The 27,122-nt window shown below is 38.5% G+C and overlaps 1 protein-coding gene across 2 annotated transcripts in view; it reads right to left on the reverse strand.

Moving 5' to 3' along the window:
- Positions 1–27,122, reverse strand: part of GLRA3 (glycine receptor alpha 3) — a 193,396-nt gene that overhangs the window by 150,489 nt on the left and 15,785 nt on the right. For both annotated transcript variants that reach the window (XM_055427827.2, XM_088837643.1), the window contains exon 2: positions 6,383–6,510. In XM_055427827.2, coding sequence (XP_055283802.2) covers positions 6,383–6,510 — 128 coding nt within the window. The remainder of the gene's footprint in view (positions 1–6,382; positions 6,511–27,122) is intronic.

Here is a 27,122-nt window from a genome sequence, read left to right on the forward strand (position 1 = left end):
ACTCCAGTACTATTGCCTAGAAAATCCCATGGATGGAGGAGCCTGGTAGGCTGCAGTCCGTGGGGTCGCTAGGGGTCGGACACGACTGAGCGACTTCACTTTCACACATTGGAGAAGGAGATGGCAACCCACTCCAGTGTTCTTGCCTGGAGAATCCCAGGGATGGGGGAGCCTGGTGGGCTTCCGTCTATGGGGTCACACAGAGTCAGACACGACTGAAGTGACTTAGCAGCAGCAGCAGCAGTATAGCTATCAGGGAGAACTCATGGTTTTCAATAGACAGAGACATAAATACATAAATGTAAATTAACATGTGTGTGTATGAATACTTACGTGTGTATATGTGTATATAGGGACACATTCTATTAGGAATCCACTTAGCCAGTTAATTAAAACGAACATCATCAGTCATGGTAAAAATTTACAAGGTCCACAATCTAATAAGGTGCAATTAGAACACAGCATCATTTCTGTGATATTCCTATCAAGATGCATTATCTAAACTGAATCAGAGGAAACATTGGACTATTGCAAATTGAGAAACATTCTGTTATATAAAGGAATAATATTTTTTAAATGCCAAGATCATGACAGAGGAAGGAGGGTCTGTTCTGCCTAAAGGAGACAATGAGAAATGACCCATGAAACATAAGACATGGTTCTAAACTGGATTTTTTTGCTATGAAGCCATTATTTAGATAATTGATAAAATCTGAATGGGGGTTCTAAATTAGATGGTAGCAATATATCCCCTTGAGAAGGAAATGGCAACCCACTCCAGTATCCTTACCTGGGAAATCCCATGGACAGATAAACCTGGCGGGCTAGAGTCCAAGGGGTCTCAGAGTCAGACACGACTGAGCACAACACATCCATGTTAATTAGCTTGTTTCACTGATCAGACTGTGGCTATCTAAGAGAATATTCTTATCTGTATGATACACCCAACTATTGGGGCATCAAGTCAACAACTTACTTTCAAGCGGTTTGGGGGAAAAATAGTCTGTGCTAGCTATACTTGCAAATCTTCTGTTAGTCTCAGATTGTTTTAAAATTAAAAATAGAAATAACCACTGCAGAGGGAATATATTAAAGAATAATCAAACAAAAATCTAAAGATGTATGGTGCAGAATTTAAACCTGTGAATCTTTCAGGTGTTTGTTTACAATTTTAGAAAGATTTATTATTAGGGATTTTTCTTGTTAAAATGACCTTGCATAACATAAAAATGCAAATAGAAAATACAGCTTTTTCAAAAAAACCTGTGAATTTTATTCAAGAAAAGTAGTGTCTGGATGGATAGGAATAATTAAAATGGATAAAGAGATTCTAACACTTTCCCTGAAAAAAAATGGGCAGAAATGAGTATCAGGTACATATACCATTCTGGGATAGAATGTGTTATAGCAGAATAGACTACATGAAAATTGGATTCATGAAATGGGATAAAAGGATTAATGCAGAGGAATATCACAGATGAAAAGACAGAAAACACAGAGACACAGTGAAGGCAAACAATGTTATTCCTAGATAAAGGGAATGGTCACTGGAAACAATAAAAAACACAAATACAGTAAATGTACAGGAGGAACACACAAACAGGTGACTGCTGGCAGTCCTTTCTGCCTGGATCCAAATTAGATTTAAGGTTATAAAGACCGACAGAGGGCCTAAACAATAGAGTCAAAGAAAAGAAATAAAATCTAGAAAAAGCTAGCAAAATAGTCTGGTGAAATAATATTTTATTGCCTATGGACGTACTTTTATTTGCTATTTGATTGCTTTTTATCTGTTAAACTGACTTCTAGTTTCAAATGACTCCTGGAAGCTGCTATTTCAAGATGGAAGATTGAGCATGGTTGTCTTACTTTCCCAGGACATAAAAATGATGTTAGTGAATAAAAATGAGACTAGACATATCACACCAAAGAGAATGACAGGAAAGTCAGAATTCGTTTAATAGAAGGCAGAAGAAAATAGTTGATATATGAAACAGAGAAAAGCCTAAATAAGTGATGATTAGAACAACATGGAGAAGGAAGCTAATGTGCTAAGAGGCATAAAATTCAGTCACCATCAACAGGAAAGGAGGTGGGGCATTAGATGGAGTAGCAGAGGCCATGGATACCTGTCCCAAAAAGCTCCCTGCTCCCATCCATTGTCCCCTAGAGCAGCGCTGGCCTGGGGATTCCATGGGTTTGAAGGATGCACGTATTTTTTTCTTTCTTCTTTTTGCAGACATAATTTATGAAGGTAATTGGAAATAATATGAGTCTGTAAGCAATGGTAACTTTTTAAGTGTTTTCTTTTTCCCACTTTATTGAGATAAAATTGACATACAACATTGTATAAGCTTAAAATGTATTAATACAATGTGCTGATTTGTTACACTTAAATACTGCAGTAAGATTATGACTTTAGCATTAGCTAGATGTGAGAGTTGGACTGTGAAAAAAGCTGATTGCCGAAGAATTGATGCTTTTGAACTGTGGTGTTGGAGAAGACTCTTGAGAGTCCCTTGGACTGCAAGGAGATCCAACCAGTCCATTCTAAAGGAGATCAATCCTGGGTGTTCATTGGAAGGACTGATGCTAAAGCTGAAACTGCAATACTTTGACCACCTCATGCGACGAGTTGGCTCACTGGAAAAGACTCTGATGCTGGGAAAGGTTGGGGGCAGGAGGAGAAGGGGACGACGGAGAATGAGATGGCTGGATGGCATCACCGACTCTGTGGACATGAGTTTGAGTGAACTCCGGGAGTTGGTGATGGACAGGGAGGCCTGGTGTGCTGTGATTCATGGGGTCGCAGAGAGTCGGACACGACTGAGCGACTGAACTGAACTGAACTGAACTGAACACTTCCATCATGTCACATACTTACTATTTCATTTTGTGGTAAGACCATTTAAGATCTACTCTATTAGCAAATAGTATAGATGAACTTGGGCTTCCCTTGTGACTCAGTTGGTAAAGAATCTGCCTGCAATGTGGGAGATCTGGGTTTGATTCCTGAATTGGAACGATCCCCTGGAGAAGGGAAAGGCCACCCACTCCAATATTCTGGCCTGGAGAATTCCATGGACTGTATAGTCTGTGGGGTCGCAAAGAGTCAGACACAACTAAGTGATTTTCACTTCACTTCATGTCATAGATGAACTTATTTGCAAAACAGAAATCATACAGACACCAAGGGGGATTGTGGAGGTGAGATGAACTGGGAGATTGGGACTGACATATACACACTACTCATACTATGCATAAAATAGATAGACGCTAATGTATAGCACAGGGAACTCTACTCAGTGCTCTGTGGTATACTACATGGAAGAGGGGATATTCTTACATGGACAGCTGATTTACTTTGCTGTGCATTAGAAAATAACACACCACTGTAAAGCAACTATACTTCAAAAAAATTTTTAATAAATTAAAATGTACTTCAGGAGAAAAAAACATTTAAGTATATAATACAGTACTGTTAACTGTAACCTCAGGGCTATGCATTAGATTCCCAGAATTTATTCAACTTTTCTTTGCAAAAAAAAGAAATGATTGGGAAAGAAAGAGCGCCTGACAGTACCTCAAAACTAAAGTCATTTCTATTCTGGCATTTGGAGAACCCCAGACCAAAGCCTAGCAACTAAGCCCTCACCTGAAACAAAGCTATGCCCAGGGCAGAACCATCTCTGTCACATGTCCTTTCCCCGAGAAACCACCTCCTTCCACACACACAGAGCAGAGAGAACATGTATCAGCACCCAGGCAAATGGACTTGGTCCCTCCTAAACTACAGAGCATTTCAATTACATGCAAGAAAACGAACAACTGAAAGAGTGAACAAGATAATAAATACTGCTCCTGCAGGAAGAAAAATCATGAGCCAAAAAAAAGTAAAACAGAAGAGGTGGAATGCAAGAATGGATGCATCCAATTAGCAGTCTAGTTAGGGCAAAGAAAGGTCATAACACCTTCTTTGTAAGAGGCCTAAAAAGCCATTAGAGATTAAACAGATGCTCACTGCAAATTACCAATTTTCCTTTCGGAGTGTTTGCCTCTAAGAAGTATAATTGTGCCAAATATTTTTGGACAATTTAGCTTTTACCAAGTTTCAGTTCAGTTCAGTTCAGTCGCTCAGTCGTGTCTGACTCTCCACGACCCCATGAATCACAGTACGCCAGGCCTCCCTGTCCATCACCAACTCCCGGAGTTCACTCAAACTCATGTCCACAGAGTCGGTGATGCCATCCAGCCATCTCATTCTCTGTCGTCCCCTTCTCCTCCAGGTACATGATATTTACTACTGTCATAAAACAACAAACAGATAAACATAAAAAGTAGCACCTGCCTAGCAACCTGGAGCACCACCGTTCTGTAGTTTGTGTGGCTTCTGCCTGATAAACTGTGCCTCTTCCAATCCTGCTTTTCCCTAAATAGAAAGTTCTAAAGGAAACATTTCAAGTTTCCAGGAAAGAAGTACTAGCATCTACCTATTATTTTTGTTTTTCAAAATGGAAATAACTGCTTCTATACACATCACTTCTTCTGCCTAAGACCAAATTTTTGAAATAATGATTTGTACAAAACTCTGATTTCTTTTGAATGGTTAACTAATTTAGTGAGATATGGAGCTTTATTTGCCAATTCTTTTTTAGCAGACTCCCAGATTATTTCTAAATCCAATTATAGTTATTAAAAGAATTATTTATAATAGTTCAAAATCATTATATTTAATAGGTTAAGACATAACAGAGATTTCATACTCCAATTATGGTAAAGGCACAGAGTGTTTCTTGGAGAAACCTGATTCTCAGAAAGGTTTAAGATGAATTATGACTATTCTGGAGAGGAAAAGAATAGTTGATTAACCCATGGAAGGAAAAAAAAATAATAATCTTAGTAAGTTAGACATCTAAGTGTTTCTATGTCTTTAAATATTTATTTTTATAAATAGCTAAAATTTATATTTAATTATTTACTAAGATAGTTTTCAATGGAAGAGACCATTCCATCTGTGCTCAGGATCAATTTAAAGTAATTTAAGAAAATTATTTATTTCTACTTTTGCGTAATGCATTTTAATAACATTTAAAACATTTAACCTCTAGTAAATCAAATTTTTTTAAATGTACTATATTTTAGAGAAATTACACAAAATAGTACAAATAAGTATCAAAATTTTGTTTAAAGAAAAATATCTACATCTAGAGTTTTTATAAGTTAGTAGTATATAAAAGAGCAAATGCAAAGTTATGTTTCAATGAAGTCATTTTATATATTTTTTAAGAATTGTTCTCCACATTGCAGAACAATCTGCAACATAAATTCCACTTTAATGCAAATGTACTTGTGAAAACAATCACAAATTTGAAAGCAGTATTCCAGAAATAAATTTATGATAATGTATTTCAGACAGAAATAATTAAGATTATTGTTAAATGTTAATAATCTAAAAGATGAAAGTGCTATCACATTATTATACCTTGAACTTCACTGATTGTTAATTAGATTTAATATTCTTATTTAATTTTTGCAAATTGTCTGAGAATGTCTCTACCAAGATTTTTTTTGTTTTCCTCTTAAAAAATTTATAAATTACTGAGAGGTCAAACACACAAGTTTTTCCCAAGAATTTTATATTTTAAAAACATTTTCCTATTGCCTAATCATCTATCTAGGCATTTTCTAAGAGTTTTCTTTTGTCACCTTTTTGGACTCTGTGGGAGAGGTGAGGGTGGGATGATTTGAGAGAATGGCATTGAAACATGTATATTATCATATGTGAAATGAATTGCCAGTCCAGGTTCGATGCATGATACAGGATGCTCACGGTTGGTGTACTGGGATGAACCAGAGGGATGGGATGGGGAGGGAAGTGGGTGGGGGGTTCAAGATGGGGAACACATGTACACCCAGGGCAGATTCATGTCAATGTATGGCAAAACCAATACAATAATGTAAAGTAATTAGCCTCCAATTAAAATAAATCAATTAAAAAATTATTTTGTATGGGGGTATAGTTGATTAACAATGTTGTGACAGTTTCCTGTGAACAGCGAAGGGACTTAGCCGTACGTATATTCAATACATGTGTTCATTCCCCCACAAACTCTCTAACGGTTTTTTTTAATTAATGTCACTGTGACCATCACTTCATAATTTATAAAAAATCAAATCATGCAGCTGTACACTTAAAACCAATGTAATGCTGTACGAACCAAAGAGGACAAATTGTGATAGCTATTAACACAAGAATATATTTCTTCTTTGACCAACATGGTGCTTGGAGGATTATTGGAAATAAGTATTAGAATTTGGGGGGGAATCAATATGGAAATTTATCTTGCTTAATCATATATATTGTAGTAAGCAGAACAATTACCTTTAAAATTGGGTCTGATTCTCGCATCATACCCCGACGTCCTCCCCATTAATTTATCTAGAAAGTCAGAAGGCGACATTGGCGCACTTCGAGACCTTGCACTGTCTGTTTCCTTTGTTGCAACCAAACTGCAAGTGAGAAAAAAAAAAAGATTTTTACCAAAAAGTCTTCCTAACAGTTGTTACCTTAAAATGTAAAATTAAAATGCTAAGCAAAAAGTACCTTTGAAATCAAACCCAAAAAAAGGTCCATATGCTGTAGAGTGAATATTATCATGGCAGGTATTTATAGACTTATAGTCAGAATTCACAAGATTTCACATGTATTTAGCAGTGACAATATTTGTGTTAAGTCTGGAAACAAAGCTACTCCAAATTATTAGGCTTTCAAAATTTATATTTACCCAAACTTTATTTCTGATTGCAATGTTTAGCTAAAATTACCCTCTGTGATTCAAGCATAAGAAAATGTGAATGTTCAGCTGTGAAATGCAGCTCCTATAGCTTTTATAGAGGAAAAACACACCACCTTTAAGGTTTTGAGAATTTTTCTTAATAGCAATAAAACTTCTTCCCTAAATATTAAACAATAGTGTTCTTTTCATCAATCAGAATGAGTGCTTCCTATATCAGTAACATATTCAGTTAAGTTTATTCTGCTTTCACTTTGTGTCTCTCTTCTGCAGTACATTTTGTTCAGATCTAAAATGTGTGCATGGAGATTGAGAAATTACCATAAATGTGGTCTGTGTACTTGGCTATCATCCAGTGAGAAGCTGTGTCCGGGAAAGGTAGAGAGTTATTGCATTTTTTTCATTCAAACATGTTCCTTAGAAGCCCACAAGTGACTGCACCCCCATCCAGCTCCTCATTTACCTAGGCTAGTCCCCAGAAGGTCTGGGCCTGCTTGCTAGTGTCAAATGAATCTTTTTATCTACAGAGCTTTGCTCAAGAAAGTGAAGCAGACTTTCTGAGGACACATGTGTTTGATATATATATATATTTGACCTGATGTTACTTCCTAGAGATTGTGAGTCATCTCATCCTCCCAGCTCTGTCACTCAGAGCATTATCAAACTCTGAACCTTTGTGGTCACTCTCAGAAGTACTAAGTTATTAAATTCCTCCTGCCAGAATTTCCAGCAAGTAGTGAAAATGGGCTTAGAGCTATAACCATTAAATTACCTACTACACTCATATATTCAGTAATTAATAAGCACAACTGTAAAATCTAATATCAATGATAATGTGAGAATATTTATGAAAGTATAGTAGAACAGCTAACAGCACCTATTAACTTTTGTCCTGTTCTAGAGGATGTATCTAGTTCTGGACAATCTAAGTCACTTATCTTCCCATAACTCTCTTGCTTTCTCTCTAAGTGGAAGCTTCTTCTCTCCCTATTCTGTTGCCTCCGTATTACTTTGTAATCCTTTATCTCTGATCATTACTGCTCAGTTGAACCCCCTTGCCATGATGATCTCTGAAAAGTTTATTCTAAAGTCACAATAATCATCATGAAAAATAAAAAGTCTACTCTCATCCTTAAGTCTAGAACTTTCCCCTACCATCTGGCTTTAAGAAACTTTTGCCTGCCCTTCAGCATTTGCTCATTTTCCATAGCCCAAGAACAGTGGGCGGAAAAGGGCATTTGGGGGGCTCTCCTGGCTACATACTGCTGCTTCTAAACTATTCCCTGGTTTCCTTTGCAAAACCCTTCCTTTCGGTTGTCAGAAAATAAAATTCTACATTTTTTACCAACAAATAAACCAGCTTACCTAGATCTCGATACTCTGCCCATCAACTTTTAAAAAATAATACCCTGAACTGGCAAGCACTCACATTTTGCATTTGTGGAGAAGGTTGTCATAGGTTATCTGGGTCAGCTCTGTATGCAGTGACATGTAGCCTTAGAATGGAGATGTAGTGGTATATTTGATTGTGAGCAGAAGAGGAAAGGTGGTGTGGTCACAGAGGCAGAGATTACAGCGGTGTGTCCATAGCCAAGGAATTCCAGTGATCAACAGAGACTGGAAGAAGAAGGAACAGATTCTCCCCCAGTGCCTCTGAGGGAGGGCGGTCCTACTCACATCTTGTCTGGAGCCCAGTGAACTCATTTCAGACATCTGGACTCCAGAACTGTGAGAAAATAAATTTCTGCTGTTTTAAGGCACCCAATTTGTAGTAACTTGTTATGACAGTCATAGGAATCTAATAGAAGCCGTCTGGTGAATTTTTTTACTCTACTTTTCAACTGAAGAATTAATCTTCTGTTTTTCCTGCAATTTATTTTCTTTATTATTTGTTTTAATTGGAGGATAATTACAACAGTGTGATGGTTTCGGCCATACATCACCATAAATTGACCATATGTACACACGTGTCCCCCACCGGTCACATCCACAACTGGGTATTGGTTTTGCTTTTGCTCCATCCCTTCATTCCTTCTAGAGTTATTTCTCCACTGATCTCCAGTAGCATACTGGGCACCTACCGACCTGTGGGATTCCTCATTCTGCTTCATTGACTATGCCAAAGTCTTTGACTGTGTGGATCACAATCAACTGTGGAACATTCTGAAAGAGATGGGAGTACCAGACCATCTGACCTGCCTCTTGAGAAACCTGTATGCAGGTCAGGAAGCAACAGTTAGAACTGGACATGGAACAACAGACTGGTTCCAAATAGGAAAAGGAGTACGTCAAGGTTGTATATTGTCACCTTGCTTATTTAACTTGTATGCAGAGTACATCATGAGGAATGCTGGGCTGGAAGAAGCACAAGCTGGAATCAAGATTGCTGGGAGAAATATCAATAACCTCAGATATGCAGATGACACCACCCTTATGGCAGAAAGGGAAGAGGAACTAAAAAGCCTCTTGATGAAAGTGAAAGAGGAGAGTGAAAAAGTTGGCTTGAAACTCAACATTCAGAAAACAAAGATCATGGCATCTGGTCCCATCACTTCATGGGAAATAGATGGAAAAACAGTGGAAACAGTGTCAGACTTTATTTTTTGGGGGCTCCAAAATCACTGCAGATGCTGATTGCAGCCAGGAAATTAAAAGACGCTTACTCCTTGGAAGGAAAGTTATGACCAACCTTGATAGTATATTAAGAAGCAGAGACATCACTTTGCCAACCAAGGTCCGTCTAGTCAAGGCTATGGTTTTTCCCGTGGTCATGTATGGATGTGAGAGTTGGACTGTGAAGAAAGCTGATTGCCGAAGAATTGATGCTTTTGAACTGTGGTGTTGGAGAAGACTCTTGAGAGTCCCTTGTACTGCAAGGAGATCCAACCAGACCATTCTAAAGGAGATCAATCCTGGGTGTTCATTGAAAGGACTGATGCTAAAGCTGAAACTGCAATACTTTGGCCACCTCATGCGACGAGTTGACTCACTGGAAAAGATTCTGATGCTAGGAAAGGTTGGGGGTGGGAGGAGAAGGGGACGACAGAGAATGAGATGGCTGGATGGCATCACCGACTCTGTGGACATGAGTTTGAGTGAACTCCGGGAGTTGGTGATGGACAGGGAGGCCTGGCGTGCTGTGATTCATGGGGTCGCGGAGAGTCGGACACGACTGAGTGACTGAACTGAACTGAATGTATATGTTTCAATGTTATTCTCTCAAATCATCCCACACTCTCCTTCTCCCAGAGTCCAAAAGTCTGTTCTTTACATCTGTGTCTTTCTGTAATTTCCATCTCTCTGTTGGTATTTTGTATTTGGTGAGATACTATCATCATGACTTTCTTTCCAGTTCTTTGGGCATGGTATCCTTTAGTTCTTTGAAAGTGTTTAAAATAGCTGATTTTATGTCTTTGGCTAGTAATTTACTTTTCTGAACTAATTCAGTAAAATCTACATTCTTTATCATATGTGACTATGGGAATATCTGTTTAGTTGACTTAGAGACCAACTAATAATTAGACAGTGATTTTTTTATACTCCTAGAGACAGTAAGTCTCCAAGTATTTTCTGGGGGCCCTAAGCTCATGGGGCCAATCTTCAACATTGAGTCATGCAGTTGATGAATCTGCTGTAGCCTTACTTCCTATTTGCACAAAAGATCCAAAGACACTGGAGAGAGCTCAGGGTCTTCTTGGGATGCGTTTGCTAGGGCTCTCTTAACAAAGTACCACTGGCTGATCGTTTAAACAACAGAAATTAATTTTCTCACAGTTCTGGGAGCTAGGAATCCAAGGTCAAGCTGTTGACAGGGTTAGTTTCCTTCGAGAGCCTCCCTCCCTTGCTTGTAGGTGGCCATCTTTTCTCTGTGTCTTCACATGGTCCTTCCTCTCTGTGTGTTGTGTCCTAATCTCTTCCCAGAAGGACACCAGCCACATTAGGTTGGAGTCCACCAATATGACCTCATTACACCTTAATTATCAACAAATAAAGTCACATTCTGAGACACTGGGAGTTAGAACTTCAACATGTAAATTTTGGAAAGATGCAGTTCAGCCCACTATACTGGATCTCATGACCAGAGACATATGTGTGGACTTCTAGATGCCCCAGAATATATGGGGCTTTTCAAAACCCGTAGGGATATTTATCATTCCACTGCTTTTCTTTCAAGCTTCTTGGTTAGTCTGTTGTTTGCACTCACTGTTCTCTACTGCCTCAGATACCTGTGAAGTTAAGAAATACACAAATATATTCAGGAAAAAGCAAATGGAGTCTCCCAGAAAAACTCCAGACAGGTAAAATCAGGGCAATTTTCCAAGAATATGATTTTAAAGAAATTCAAACTCCATTCTGTCCCCTCTGGTAGCTGCCAGGCTGATGCTTTTACTGTGACTGTGTATTGTTGGCTTAACAACGCTACTAAGGAGCTCAGGAAAGGGGAAGGGAATAGGGCAAATTACAAGCCAGAAATCCCATTGTTCTTACCAAGGTTCAGATGTTTTCTTTGATTAAACTACTTCATGGATTACTGCAAGTCTCTGATTAATTACCAGAGTTCCAAAAAAGCTGATTGTCACTTTTTTTGGACAGTTTTCTCATTGCTTTCATGGAGGAAGGAGTTTACAGAAGTCGGTATTCCATTAATTTTGCTATCACTGTTCTGACAGTGTCTTCCCAGATTTCTTTTTGTATTTCTTTTATTGTATTTATGATTTAAAGAACCACACTGCTCACAGCTCCATCCATCTTTCTCTGCTTAATAATCGTGTTTACTCCCATGGTAACAGCTAATTCCCATAATATTATTTTGTAGCGCTCTTTGAAACATCTTTTCTTGTAAGTAGTTTAAAGATTTGTTTTTAAAAGAAAAGATACAGAGTTTACCTTATGGGTTGCCCCAAAATGAATAGTCAACAATTTTAATTAACTAACTACCAGTAAATATTCTACCAATAAGAGAGAAGAAAAGGGGATGAGAAAGAGAGAAATATCAGCATGACAAATGTTAATTGATCATTTTCAAAATTTGGCTACCTATATTTTCAGATATATTAAGTATTATATAGCACATTGGAGAAGGAAATGGCAACCCACTCCAGTACTCTTGCCTGGAAAATCCCATGGACGGAGGAGCCTGGTAGGCTGCAGTCCATGGGATCGCTAGGAGTCAGACAAAACTGAGCAACTTCACTTTCACTTTCATGCATGGGAGAAGGAAATGGCAACCCACTCCAGTGTTCTTGCCTGGAGAATCCCAGGGATGCGGGAGCCTGGTGGGCTGCCATCTCTGGGGTTGCACAGAGTCGGACACGACTGAAGTGACGTAGTAGCAGCAGCAGCACATTAAAGAAACAAAACCATGAAGGGCAGAAAATGTAATTAAGATTCATACTGCATGCCTACAATTTGAACAAAATAGAAGTAATTTGATTTCTTTAGGCAGATAAATGCTAAATTTTAATGATAATTGTTTGCATTCATACAGTACCTACTTTCCAAAAAAGTCTGTCTTTTCCTAACACCTTTTATTAACCTACATATAAAATAATTTTTTCAAATGTTACATCTAACATTAATCTTAGAATAAGAGGCTGGGAAGAAAATGAAAGAGGAGTAAGATGGGGAGATCACAAGCCTCCCCCCAAATACATCAAAACCTCATTAAGATACAGAACAACTCCTACAAAGCAACCTCCAGGTGACAGCAGAAGACCCCAGGCCTCTAGGGGGACAGGCTAAGCTCCCTGAAATGAGAACACAGGCACAAGTCACCCTCAACAAGAAATCAACACAAACCACCCAACCAACATTTCCCTCCAAGGGCAAAAATCAAAAGGAAGAAATAATACAACCCTAAAGCCTGAGAAAGACTCTTGAGAGTACCTTGGACTTCAAGGAGATCCAACCAGTCCATTCTAAATGAGATCAGTCCTGGGTGTTCACTGGAAGGACTGATGCTAAAGCTGAAACTCCAATACTTTGGCCACCTCATGCGACGAGTTGACTCACTGGAAAAGACTCTGATGCTGGGAGGGATTGGGGGCGGGAGGAGGAAGGGATGACAGAGAATGAGATGGATGAATGGCATCACCGACTCGATGGACATGAGTTTGAGTGAACTCCAGGAGTTGGTGATGGACAGGGAGGCCTGGCGTGCTGTGATTCATGGGGTCACAAAGAGTCGGATATGACTAAGCGACTGAACTGAACTGAACTGAAAGCCTGGGAAAAGGACACCCCAAGTGGACCAAGTTAGAAAAAAAAAGATGAAAAGGCAGAGAAATATAGCACAAATGAAAAAGAAAGATAGAAACTCACAAGACCAAATAAATGAAGAGGAAATAAGTTATCTCCCTGAAAGAGAATTCAGAACAATGATAGTAAAGATGCTCCAAAGACTTGAAAATAGAATGGAGAAAATGCAAGAAGCATTTAACACAGTTAATACAATCACCAAGCACATGGAAGAAATAAAGAATAAGCAAACAGAGATGAACAACACAATTACCGAAATTAAAAATACTCTAGAAGGAACCAATAGCAGAATAACTGAGTCAGAGGAACGATAAGTGAGCTGGAGGACAGAATGGTGGAAATAACGGCTGAAGAGCATAATGACGGGAAAGGAATGAAAAGAACTGAAGAAAGCCTCAGAGACTTTTGGAACAATATTAAATGCTCCAACATGCAAGTTATAAAAGTCCCAGAGGAAGAAGATAAAAGAAAGGCACTGAGAAAATTTTTGAAGAAGTTATTGTTGAAAACTTCCCCAACATGGGAAAAGAAATAGTCAATCAAGTCCAAGACATGTAGAGTTCCCTACAGGTTAAACCCAAGGAGAAACACATTGAGAGACATATTAATCAAGCTAACAGAGATTAAGATCCCCTGGAGAAGGAAACGGTAACCCACTCCAGTATTCTTGCCTGGAGAATCCCATGGATGGAGAAGCCTGGTTAGGCTACAGTCCATGGGGTCGCAAAGAGTCGGACACAACTGAGCGACGGAACGGAACGGAACAGAGATTAAGCACAAAGAAAGAATATTAAAAGCAGCAAGGAAAAAGCAACAAGTAACATACAAGGGAAAACCCATATGATTAACAGCAGATCTTTCAGCAAAAACTCTGCAGGCCAGAAGGGAATTACAGGATATAGTTGAAGTACTGAAAGAGAAAAATCTACAACCACAATTACTAAAGCAATTCAGTTCAGTTCAGTTCAGTTCAGTCGCTCAGTCGTGTCCGACTCTCCGCAACCCCATGAATTACAGCACGCCAGGCCTCCCTGTCCATCACCAACTCCCGGAGTACACTCAAACTCATGTCCACAGAGTCGGTGATGCCATCCAGCCATCTCATTCTCCGTCGTCCCCTTCTCCTCCCGCCCCCAACCTTTCCCAGCATCAGAGTCTTTTCCAGTGAGTCAACTCATCGCATGAGGTGGCCAAAGTATTGCAGTTTCAGCTTTAGCATCAGTCCCTCCAATGAACATCCAGGATTGATCTCCTTTAGAATGGACTGGTTGGATCTCCTTGCAGTATAAGGGACTCTCAAGAGTCTTCTCCAACACCACAATTACCCAGCAAAGATCTCATTCAAAATTAACAGAGAAATGAAAGGCTTTACAGACAAGCAGAAGTTAAGAGAATCCAGCACCACCAAACCAGTCTTGCAACAAATACTAAAGGGACTTAAATAACCAGTAAACACAAGAGAAAAGAAAGACCTACAAAAACAAACCCAAAACAATCAAGAAAATGTCAATAGGAACATATGTATCAATAATTACCTTAAATGGAAATGGATTAAATGCACCAACCAAAAGATACAGACTGACTGAATGGATACAAAAACGAGACCCATATATATGCTGCCTACAGGAGACCCACTTCAGACCTAGAGACACATACAGACTGAAAGTAAAAGGATGGAAAAAGATATTCTATGCAAATGGAAACCAAAAGAAAGCTGGAGTGGCAATCCTTATTTTCAGACAAAGTTCAGTTCAGTTCAGTTCAGTTCAGTCGCTCAGTCGTGTCCGACTCTCTGCGACCCCATGAATCACAGCATGCCAGGTCTCCCTGTCCATCACCAACTCCTGGAGTTCACTCAAACTCATGTCCACAGAGTCAGTGATGCCATCCAGCCATCTCATTCTCTGTCGTCCCCGTCTCCTCCCACCCCCAATCCCTCCCAACAGACTCTTTTGCAGTGAGTCAACTCGTCGCATGAGGTGGCCAAAGTATTGCAGCTTCAGCTTTAGCATCAGTCCTTACAATGAACACCCAGGATTGATCTCCTCTAGAATGGACTGGTTGGATCTCCTCGCAGTCCAAGGGACTCTCAAGAGTCTTCTCCAGCACCACAGTTCAAAAGCATCAATTCTTCGGCGATCAGCTTTCTTCACATTTCAGACAAAATAGACTTTAAAATAAAGAATATCCTAACAGACAAAGAAAGACACTACATAATGATCAAGGGATCAATCCACGAAGACATAATAATTGCAAACATCTATGCACACAACATAGGAGCACCTCAATACATAAAGCAAACACTAGCAGGCATAAGAGGAGAAACTGACAGCAACTCAATAATGGTAGGAGACTTTAACACCCTACTGTCATCAATGGACAGATCATCAAAACAGAGAATCAATAAGGAAACACAAACCTTACATGAAACATTAGACCAAATGGACCTAACTGATATCTTCAGGACTTTCCATCCAAATGCAGAAGAATACACTTTCTTCTCAAGTGCACATGGAACATTCTCCAGGATAGACCACATCTTGGGCCACAAATCAAGCCTCAGTAAATTTAAGAAAATTTAAATTGTATCAAGTATCTTCTGTGACCACAATGCTATGAGATTAGCATACCAACTACAGGAAAAAAAAACAGCAAAAAAACAAAAACTCATGGAGATTAAACAATACATTACTAAAATAACAAAGACGTTATTGAAGAAATAAGAAAAGAAATCAAAAGATTCTTAGAAACAAATGACAATGAAAACATGGTGACCCAAAACCTATGAGACGCGGCAAAGGCAGTTCTAAGAGGGAGGTTTATAGTGATACAATCATTCCTCAAGAAGCAAGAAAAGCATCAAATAGACAACCTAACACTACATCTAAAAGCAGCTGGAAAAGAAGAACTAAAAACCCCCCAAAGTCAGCATAAGGAAGGAGATCATAAAATTCAGAGCAGAAATAACTGAAAGAAATGATGGAAACAATAGCAAAAACTAATAAAACTAAAAGTTGGTTCTTTGAGAAGATAAACAAAATTGACAAACCACTAGCCAGATTAATCAAGAAAAAAGGGAGAAAAAAATGGAATCAATAAAATTATAAATGAAAAAGGAGAAGGTACAACAGACAACACAGAAATACAAAGGATCATAACAGAATATTATGAGCAACCATATGCTAATAAAATGGACAACCTAGAAGAAATGGACAGGTACTTACAAAAGATCAGCATCCCAAGACTGAACCAGGAAGAAATAGAAATTCTGAACAACCCAGTTACAAACACTGAAATTAAAACAGTGATCAAAAGTCTCCCCCAAAACAAAAATCAGGCCAGATGGCTTCATGGGGGAATTCTATCAAACATTTAGAGAAGAGCTAATGCCTACTTTTCTAAAACTCTTCCAAGAAATTTGCAGAGGAAGGAACACTTCCAAACTCATTCTACGAGGCCACAATCACTCTGACACTAAAACCAGGAAAAAACAACACACAAAAAGAAAATGACAGGTCGATATCATGATCAATATAGATGCAAAAGTCCTCAACAAAATTTTAGCAAACAGAATACAACAACACATTAAAAAGCTCATACACCATGATCAAGTCAGGTTTATTCCAGGATGCAAGGATTCTTCAATATACACAAATTAATCAATGCGATACATCACACCAACAAATTGAAAGATAAAAACCATATCATCTCAATAGATGCAGAAAAAGCCTTTGACAAAATCCAGCATTCATTTATGATAAAAATGCTTCAAAAAATGGGCGTAGAAAGAACCTACCTCAACACAGTGAAGGCCATGTATGAAAAGCCCACAGCAAACATTATTCTGAGTGGTGAAAAACTGAAAGCCTTCCCTCTAAGGTCAGGAGTAAGGCAAGAGTGTCCACTCTCACCACTACTATTCAACATAGTTTTGGAAGTCCTAGCTATGGAAATTAGAGAAGAAAAAGAAATAAAAGGAATCCAGACTGGAAAAGAAGTAAAACTCTCACTGTTTGCAGATGGCATGATACTATACATAGAAAAACCCAAAAGAAGCTATCAGAAATTACTAGAGCTAATCAGCAAATTCAGCAAAGTCACAGGACACAAAGTCAATACACAGAAATCATTTGCACTCCTATATACTAACAATGAAAAATCAGAAAGAGAAATTAAGGAATCAATACCACTCAGCATTGCAATAAAAAGAATAAAATATCTAGGAATAAACCTACCTAAGGAAACAAAAGACCAGTATACAGAAAACTATAAGACACTGATGAAAGAAATCAAAGACGGTATAAACAGATGGAGAGACAGTCCACATTCCTGGGTAGAAAGAATCAATATTGTGAAAATGACTATACTACCAAATGCAATATACAGATTCAATGTGATCCCTATCAAATTACCAACGGCCACAGAACTAGAACAAAAAAAACTTACTATGGAAGTTTTCATATGGAAACACAAAAGACCCCAGATAGCCAAAGTAGTCTTGAGAAAGAAGAATGGAGCTGGAGGAATCAACCTTCCTGACTCCAGACTATACTACAAAGCTACAGTCATCAAGACAGTATGGTACTGGCACAAAAACAGAAATATAGACCAATGGAAAAGATAGAGAATCCAGAGATAAACCCACGTACCTATGGGTAACTTATTTTTGACAAAGGAAGCAAGAATATACAATGTGGCAAAGACAGTCTCTTCAATAAGTGGTGCTGGGAAAACTGGACAACTACATGCAAAAGAATGAAATTAGATCACTACCTAACACCATACATAAAGATAAACTCAAAATGGATTAAAACCTAAATGTAAGACCAAAAACTGTTAAACTCTAAGAGGAGAACATAGGCAGAATACTCCATGACATAAATCAAAGCAAGATCTTCTATGACCCACCTCCTAGAGTAATGGAAATAAAAACTATGGTAAACAAGTGGGACCTAATTAAACTTAAAAGCTTTTGCACAGAAAAGGAAACTACAAACAAGGTGAAAAGACAGCCCTCAGAATGGGAGAAAATAATCGCAAGGGAAACAACTGATAAAGAATTAATTTCCAAAATATACAAGCAGCTTATACAACTCAATATCAGAAAAGCAAACAACCCAATCAAAAAGTGGGAAAGGGACCTGATGAGACATTTCTCCAAAGAAGACATACAGATGGCTAACAGATACATGAAAAGATGCCCAACATCAGTCATTATCAGAGAAATGCAAATCAAAAGTACAATGAGATACCACTTCACACCAGTCAGAATGGTCATCATCAAAAAGTCTACAAACAATAAATGCAAGAGAGGGTGTGGAGAAAAGGGAACACTCTTGTATTGCTGGTGGGAATGTAAACTGATACAACCACTATGGAAGATGGTATGGAGACTCTTTAAAAAGCTAGGAATAAAACTACCATAAGACCCAGAAATCCCACTCCTAGGCATATACCCCGAGGAAACCAAAACTAAAAAAGACACATGTACCCCAATGTTTTCTGCAGCACTATTTATAATAGCTAGAACATGTAAGCAACCTAGATGTCCATTGACAGATGAATGGATAAAGAAGCTGTGGTGCATATATACAATGGAATACAATTCAGCCATTAAAAATAATGAAATAATGCCATTTACAGCAACATGGATGGACCTGGAGATTACAATATTAAGTGAAGTAAGTCAGATATAGAAGACAAATATTATATGACATCACTTATATGTAGAATATTAAATAATGATACAAATGAGTTTATTTACAAAACAAAAACAGACTCACACAAGTAGAAAAAAAACTTATGGTTACCAAGGGGAAAGGGATGAGGGAGGGATAAATCAGGAGCTTGGGATAAACATACATCCTACAATATAGAAGACAGATAACCAACAAAGACCTACTGTACAGCGCAGGGAATTCTACTCAATGTTCTGTAATAACCTAAAGGGATATATGCATAACTGAATCACTGTGTTGTACAACTGAAACTAACATAGCATTGTAAAGCTACTATGAAAAGTGAAAGTGAAAGTTGCTCAGTAGTGTCCAACTCTGTATGACCCCATGAACTATAGTCCATGGAATTCTCCAGGCCAGAATACTGGAATGGGTAGCCTTTCCCTTCCCCAAGGGATCTTTCCAACCCAAGACCTGGATTGAACCCAGGTCTTCCACATTGCAGGTGGATTCTTTACCAGCTGAGCCAGAAAGGAAGCCCAAAATAATCCAATATAAAATAAAAATATTTTTAAAAAGAAATAAAGTCAGGGTAAGGGGAGGCAGTAAGAAGAAATCTAAGATGCATTTAGAATGAATTTTGGATAGGAAACTTTTTTCTTTGGTCTGAACCCCATACATAGATAGCATATTAAAAAGCAGAGACATTAATTTGCCAACCAAGGTCCATGTAGGCAAGCCTATGGTTTTCCCAGTGGTCATGTATGAATGTGAGAGTTGGACTATGAAGAAGGCTGATTGCCAAAGAATTGATGTTTTTGAACTGTGGTGTTGGAGAAGACTCTTGAGAGTCCCTTGGACTGCAAGGAGATCCAACCAGACCATTCTAAAGGAGATCAGTCCTGGGTGTTCATTGGAAGGACTGATTCTAAAGCTGAAACTCCAATACTTTGGCCACCTCATGCAAAGAGTTGACTCATTGGAAAAGACTGATGCTTGGAGGGACTGGGGGCAGGAGGAGAAAGGGATGACAGAGAATGAGATGGCTGGATGGCATCATCAACTCGATGGACATGAATTTGAGTGAACTCCAGGAGTTGGTGATGGACAGGGAGGCCTGGTGTGCTGTGATTCATGGGGTCGCAAAGAGTCGGACACGACTGAGCGACTGAACTGAACTGAAACCTCATACTTTCAACACAACTGTTGTATTTACAGCAAATTACTAAGTTGTTAGCAAATCACGCATCATCAATACTTTTGAAGGAAGCATCTTTGGATATTTTAGGAGACTTTTGTTTATGAAAAATCTCTGCACTGGTCTGCTTGCCTCCCATACTTGGCTTGTCTTTTGTATGCTATACCAAATAATAAATTTACAATTAACTTTCTCAGAAATTCTATGAGGGATCACACACATTCACATCAATGAACACTTTTTTCACTTAACAATCGTATATATTCTTGTTTTTATAATGATATGCCTCTTGAAAGTTCAGAGACTTCAATTTCTGAGAGACTGACAGAAACTTATTTTCTTAAGCATTAAAATCAAATATCAAAATTCATCACAAAGATAAGTCTCTTTCCCTTCCCTTGTATTCCCTCCCTTCCTTTTTGATGAGACAAGAAAGTAAAATATATCAAAGTTTGGAAAACAGAAATAACCACTAAATACCACTAAATATAGATGCTTTAAAGATGAACATAGTTGCATGCTAAAATGCACCTTAAAATTGAGAGGAATATATGAAAACTGTAGCTATGAAACATAATGTGCGTTTGAAGTGAGTCTTGGCACCTGGGGTCACAAATCTTTGTGCATCTGTTCTCTTGAGTTGGTTTGCACAGAAAAAAAAGTGACCTGTGGGGAATAAATCAGTGCTCAGACTCCCTAGTAGAGAAGGTTTGAGGTATACAGGAGAAAGACAGTTGGACATGTATGCTCTAGCTTTAGAAACCAGTCCCATGGGGTTACAATTCTTCAGTTCAGTTCAGTCACTCAGTCGTGTCTGACTCTTTGCAACCCCATGAATCACAGCACGCCAGGCCTCCCTGTCCATCACCAACTCCCGGAGTACACTCAAACTCATGTCCATCGAGTCAGTGATAGCATCCAGCCATCTCATCCTCTGTTGTCCCCTTCTCCTCCTGCCCCCAATCCCTCCCAGCATCAGAGTCTTTTCCAGTGAGTCAACTCTTCACATGAGGTGGCCAAAGTATTGGAATTTCAGCTTTAGAATCAGTCCTTCCAATGAACACCCAGGATTGATCTCCTTTAGAATGGACTGGTTGGATCTCCTTGCAGTACAAGGGACTCTCAAGAGTCTTCTCCAACACCACAGTTCAAAAGCATCAATTCTTCGGCGATCAGCTTTCTTCACAGTCCAACTCTCACATCCATACTTGACCACTGGAAAAACCATAGCCTTGACTAGATGGACCTTTGTTGGCAAAGTAATGTCTCTGCTTTTTAATATGCTATCTAGATTGGTCATAACTTTCCTTCCAAGGAGTAAGCATCTTTTAATTTCATGGCTGCAATCAGCATCTGCAGTGATTTTGGAGCCCCAAAAATTAAAGTCTGACACTGTTTCCACTGTTTCTCCATCTATTTCCCATACAATTCTTAGTGGGGGCAAAACAAAAAGAATCACATATCATTACTTGGAAGTTTCTGAGTTGTCCGAACAAGCAATTGACACTTCAAGCCTCAGTTTGAAAAATAAAACCCAGAATGGGAGAGATGAGCCAGTTCTTCCCAGTTCTTTATGGTTTTAGTCTCTTTACAGGACAACTAAAGAAAAACTGAGATATCTGAGAGCACGTGGAGTTTTGAGCATTTTGCACTAAAGCGTCATTCCTTCCTAAAGAGGAAGCACTGTTTGCTGTGATGACACAGGAAGATTGGAAAATCTGGAAAACTCAGCAGTGACCACAGGACTGGAAAAGGTCAGTTTTCATTCCAAAGAGAGGCAATGCCAAAGAATGCTCAAACTAGTGCACAATTACACTCATCTCACACACTAGCAAAGTAATGCTCAAAATTCTCCAAGCCAGGCTTCAACAGCTCATGAACCATGAACTTCCTGATGTTCAAGCTGGATTTAGAAAAGGCAGAGAAACCAGAGATCAAATTGCCAACGTCTGTTGAATCATTATAAAGCAAGAGTTCCAGAAAAACATCTATTTCTGCTTTACTGACTATGCCAAAGCCTTTGACTGTGTAGATCACAACAAACTGTGGAAAATTCTTCAAGAGAAAGCAATACCAGACCACCTGACCTGCCTCCTGAGAAATCTGTACGCAGATCAAGAAGCAACAGTTAGAACTGGACATGGAACCACAGACTGGTTCCTAACTGGGAAAGGAGTGTATTAAGACTGCATATTGTCACCCTGCTTATTTAACTTATATCCAGAGTACATCATGAGAAATGCTTGACTGCAGGAAGCATAAGCTGGAATCAAGACTGTTGGGAGAAATATCAATAACCTCAGATATGCAGATGAAATCACCCTTATGGCAAAAGGCAAAGAACTAAAGAGCCTCTCAACAAAAGTGAAAGAGGAAAATGAAAAAATTGGCTTAAAACTCAATATTCAGAAAACTAAGGTCATGGCATCTTATCCCATCACTTTATGGCAAATAGATGGGGAAACAATGGAAACAGTGACAGACTTCATCTTCTTGGGCTCCAAAATCACTGCAGATGGTGCCTGCAGCCATGAAATTAAAAGACACTTGCTCCTTGGAAGGAAAGTTATGACCAACCTAGACAGCATATTAAAAAGCAGATACATTGCTTTGCCAACAAAAGTCCGTCTAGTCAAAGCTATGGTTTTTCTAGTAGTCATGTATGGATGTGAGAGTTGAACTATAAAGATAACTGAGCGCTGAAGAATTGATGCTTTTGAACTGTGGTGTTGGAGAAGACTCTTGAGAGTCCCTTGGACTGCAGGGAGATCCAACCAGTCCATCCTAAAGGAAATCAGTCCTGAATATTCATTGGAAGGACTGATGCTGAAGCTGAAACTCCAATACTTTGGCACCTGATGCAAGGAACTGACTCATTGGAAAAGACCCTGATACTGGGCAAGATTGAAGGTGGTAAGAGAAGGGGACGACAGAGGATGAGATGGTTGAATGACATCACCGACTCAATAGAGATGAGTTTGAGTAAGCTCCAGGAGCTGGTGATGGACAGAGAAGCCTGGCATGCTACAGTCCATGGGGTCGCAAAGAGTCAGACACAACTGAGTGACTGAACTGAACTGAGTGAACTGATTCTAGAACATCTTTGGAGATTCAGAGATATAAATAAAAATGAACAGAATCCTGGGATCTTAATTCTTGCCATTGTGAGCAATGTGAGCAGTGAAATATGATTATCATTTTAAAGTGATCTTGTTTTCCCCTGCAGTTTGGTGAGGCCTGGGATATTTTAATTAACCTAACAGTAAAAATGGAGCACAAGATTCATATAAATATCGTATCATTTTTTTTTCTCATAACAACTTTTCTAGCTAGATATTATTACTTGTGTATTACAGATGAAGAAACTACAGGGTGTTTTCTCCCCAGGCCAATCAGACATTGAATTTATAAGCCAGTATTTGAAGGCAAATTAAACTTTCCACTGAAAACACTAGGCTAGGTTCAAAAGAAAACAAAACAAAACCATGCATCAGAGAGCTAAAAACACAGTGAAAAAAAATCATGTGGCTAAGATCTAAGACAGGTTTCCCTGGTGGGTTACTTAGCAGTAAAGAATCCACCTGCCAATGCAGGAATAGGAGATGGGATTCAATCCCTGGGTGGGGAGGACCCCCTGGAGGAGGCCATAGCAGCCCACTCCAGTATTGTTGCCTGGAGCATCCCATGGACATAGGAGCCTGGTGGGCTCTACTACAGAGTCGGACACGACTGAAGCAACTCAGCAGAGCACAGCACAGCACAAGATCTAAGACAAAGTAAACTCACAGAAGTAAACCAGGTACTTTAGGGATGGCAGCAAACTTCAGAGTATCAGCTGAGTGGTTAGCAATCTGTGTACATATTTTGAAAGCTTTATGGATTTTAGGGACATAAAAAGGAGTGAATACCTATGAGTTGGTTTGAAAGCACAAAGAATTACAACTGTTGAATAAAAATGAATCAAAAATACAGAGGTCTTAGCAGGAAGCTAAGCATCCCTTGAAATCCTCACTGTTTTTGAAACTGGAATAAAATAGTCACAGATTGCCATCAGCCTAGCTCTCTAATAAAAGCAAACATAAAGTAAACTCTTACTATTCTCACACAAGCTTGTTTCTCTTCCATTCTTTCCAAACTTTGCTAATGGCAACTCCATCTTTACATTTTTTGGGAGGAAAATCTTTGATAACTCAACTGTTCTTGGATTCCATGTATCATATTCATATCCATCCAGTCTGTCCCACTTTAATTTTATCAAGAATCCAGCCACATCTCTATCTTCTTCAGCTCCTTTGGTACAACCTACCAATCTGTTTACTCAAATTTTTTGACACTCTTCTCTTCAAGGGTGAGCTTAATCTTCCTCCTCTTGAATGTTCCCTATGCAAAGTAACTGCTTGATGATGCAAATCCTGTAGTTCAATCATAAAATGTGTTGCTATTTCCACTCAGCTCTCTTTTGGATTATTCACTCTTCCTCAGCCACTCAAGTAGCTACATGGAAGAAAGTGAGAGTTTCTATCAGTACAATTCACCAATTCACCACTTATCTGACTGAGACACCTCGAAATCAGTTTCTCTACTCCAGTCAAGCCTTCACGTAGTTGCAACCAAGGCTGAATCTTGACAGTAGCCTAATGAAAGATTCCTACCTAGAAAATCTGTTAATGCTTAAGCTGTTCTTGAATTTCTGACCCATGGACTAAATATTCATTTTTCTTTCAACACACTACATTTCAGGATAATGTGTTATACAGCAGTATAACATCAACTCTTAGCTTTCTGGCTTGAGCAACCAAATGGATGGAAACACCATTCACTGATACAGGACAGTATGTAAATGGAGACCAACTTTGAAAGTTATGACAGTGGGTTCAGTTTTGGACCTGTTAAATTAAAGTATGGTTTTAAAACATCTAAGAGAAACTTACGCAGTATAATAGGTTATCTCCATTGAGAAACAAAAATCTGTGATGATTTTTTACTGGATGGTTTCTTTGAAAAGTTTTAATAAGCATGCTGGCATCTAAGGGCCCTCACACTTGCCATTTCTTCTGCTAGGACAGTTTCATCTAGACTCCACCATATTGCTCCTTCATCACCTTCAAGTCTTCACTCAAAAGGTCTCCTTGAAATTGTCTTCCCTTCTGCATATATATACTACTATGGGCTTCCCTGATGGGTCAGTGGGTAAAGCAATGCAGGAGACTTGCAGAAGACCCAGGTTCAATCCCTGGGTCAGGAAGATACCTTGGAGTAGGAAATGGCAACCCATTCCAGTATTCTTGCCTAGGGAAATCCCACAGAGAAGTCTGCAGGCTACAGTCCATGGGGTTACAAAGAGTCAGACATGACTGAGCGACTAAGCATACACGTAATAAAAACAACTAATAAAAACCTACTGGATAGCACGGGAAATTCTCCTCAATACACTGTCAACATTGTAAATCAACTATACTCCAATAAAAATTCATTTAAAAAAAGAAAATGTCTTTCCTTCTCACATATTCTCTCTTCCCTTTCTGTTTTACTTTTCTCCATAAAATATATCATGAGCTAAAATTACTATTTATTCCCTCTTAATTTGATGTTTTCCTCTATTAGAAGATAACATCATAAGAGCAGGGATTTTTGCTTACTTACTACAGTATCCCCAAATCCTGGAACATTGATTGGCAAATAGGAGCTATTATATAATTTTTTTGAAATAAATGAATAAATAGTACTTGAAATATGTCATAAGATGGATAAACTATATATATATATATATATATTTAACCAAGAAGATTTGGAACTCAGTAAGCTTTCAATAAATCATATAATGTGTTATTATTTTCACAGACATTAGGTCTTCAAGAGAGCAGTTCAAGTAAGGATATGTTTTCCCAATGATGCTATCTGACAAAGTCAGTGATTCAGCTCTTTCAACTTTACTGTAGCTCCAGAGAGCAATAAAAGCACCTTTATTTGATTGAGAATATTGCTGCCTCTTTGGGAAGGAGAGCACACAGAACCTTTGTCCAGATGCTACTGTGTATCTGCTAAGTCACTTCCGTCGTTTCCGACTCTGTGTGACCCCATAGATGGAAGCCCACCAGGCTCCCCCGTCCCTGGGATTCTCCAGGCAACAACACTGGAGTGGGTTGCCATTTCCTTCTCCAGCTACTGTGTATATGCTTTCAAAAAAATATCTTCCTTGAAAAGATCAGGAGCAAGCTACAGCAAAAACTTCTGAAGATTATAGTTCACGCTCTTATTCCCTTTAAATACTCTTGGTAAATCATTTTTTTTAACCTGAGAAGTCCAAAGTTGTGAATCGGGCATTTAATTAAGTTTAAAATTATAAACTTAAATCTTTAGTTTTATACACATATATCATTACACTAATCACTGTAGGCATAAGTGTTTCGGTAAAAGTACACTGAATTTCCCAAATAACAATGGAAGCAAGTTCTTAGGAATCTAAGAATAAATCAACAAAAAAATTTCAAAAATTTTATAGAAGAGTAAAATGAGCAGGTTGCCAAGTTAAGACAAAGAAGAGGATTTGTTCTTCAATATTTTATTTAATATGTAACATATAAATGTATGGATGTAAACAGACAATAAAGGAACACATAGATAATCAAGATGATTAGAGACTGCTCTAAGTTCTCAGGAGAAAATAGCCAGGATGACCAAACAAAATAAATGAGAGCAGCCATGCTGGAAGGCATGGTTGATGAAGACTTTCTAAGAGATTGAAATGTGAGCTGAGTGGGAGCAAAGGCAAGGATGTCTCAGGCAGAGGGAACAGCTTCAGACCACCAGTGCAGCAACAACCAACCATATATTATTGGCAAAAATAACATAAATTTGATCTATTTCATAGAATGAATATAAACTACTTTCAGATGGTTAAAGCTCTAAGTATAAATATGTAAATAATGAAATGTATATTTTTAAATAGTTTAAGAGCAAGCATGTGTATTTATTCCCTCTTTCTTATAATATTTTTTAAAATAACACCAAATATACCAAAAGAGATAAACTTTAATTAAAAGACAACAGGAAGGAGATGTCAGCAAATAAGAGATTCCTACAAGTCCTGGGTGTTCATTGGAAGGACTGATGCTAAAACTGAAACTGCAATACTTTGGCCACCTCATGCAACGAGTTGACTCACTGGAAAAGAGTCTGATGCTGGGAAAGGTT

The sequence above is a fragment of the Moschus berezovskii genome, chromosome 7 (assembly GCF_049115385.1).
Source record: "Moschus berezovskii isolate FMDL1 chromosome 7, NW_MosBer_1.0, whole genome shotgun sequence".
Lineage (NCBI taxonomy): Eukaryota > Metazoa > Chordata > Mammalia > Artiodactyla > Moschidae > Moschus > Moschus berezovskii.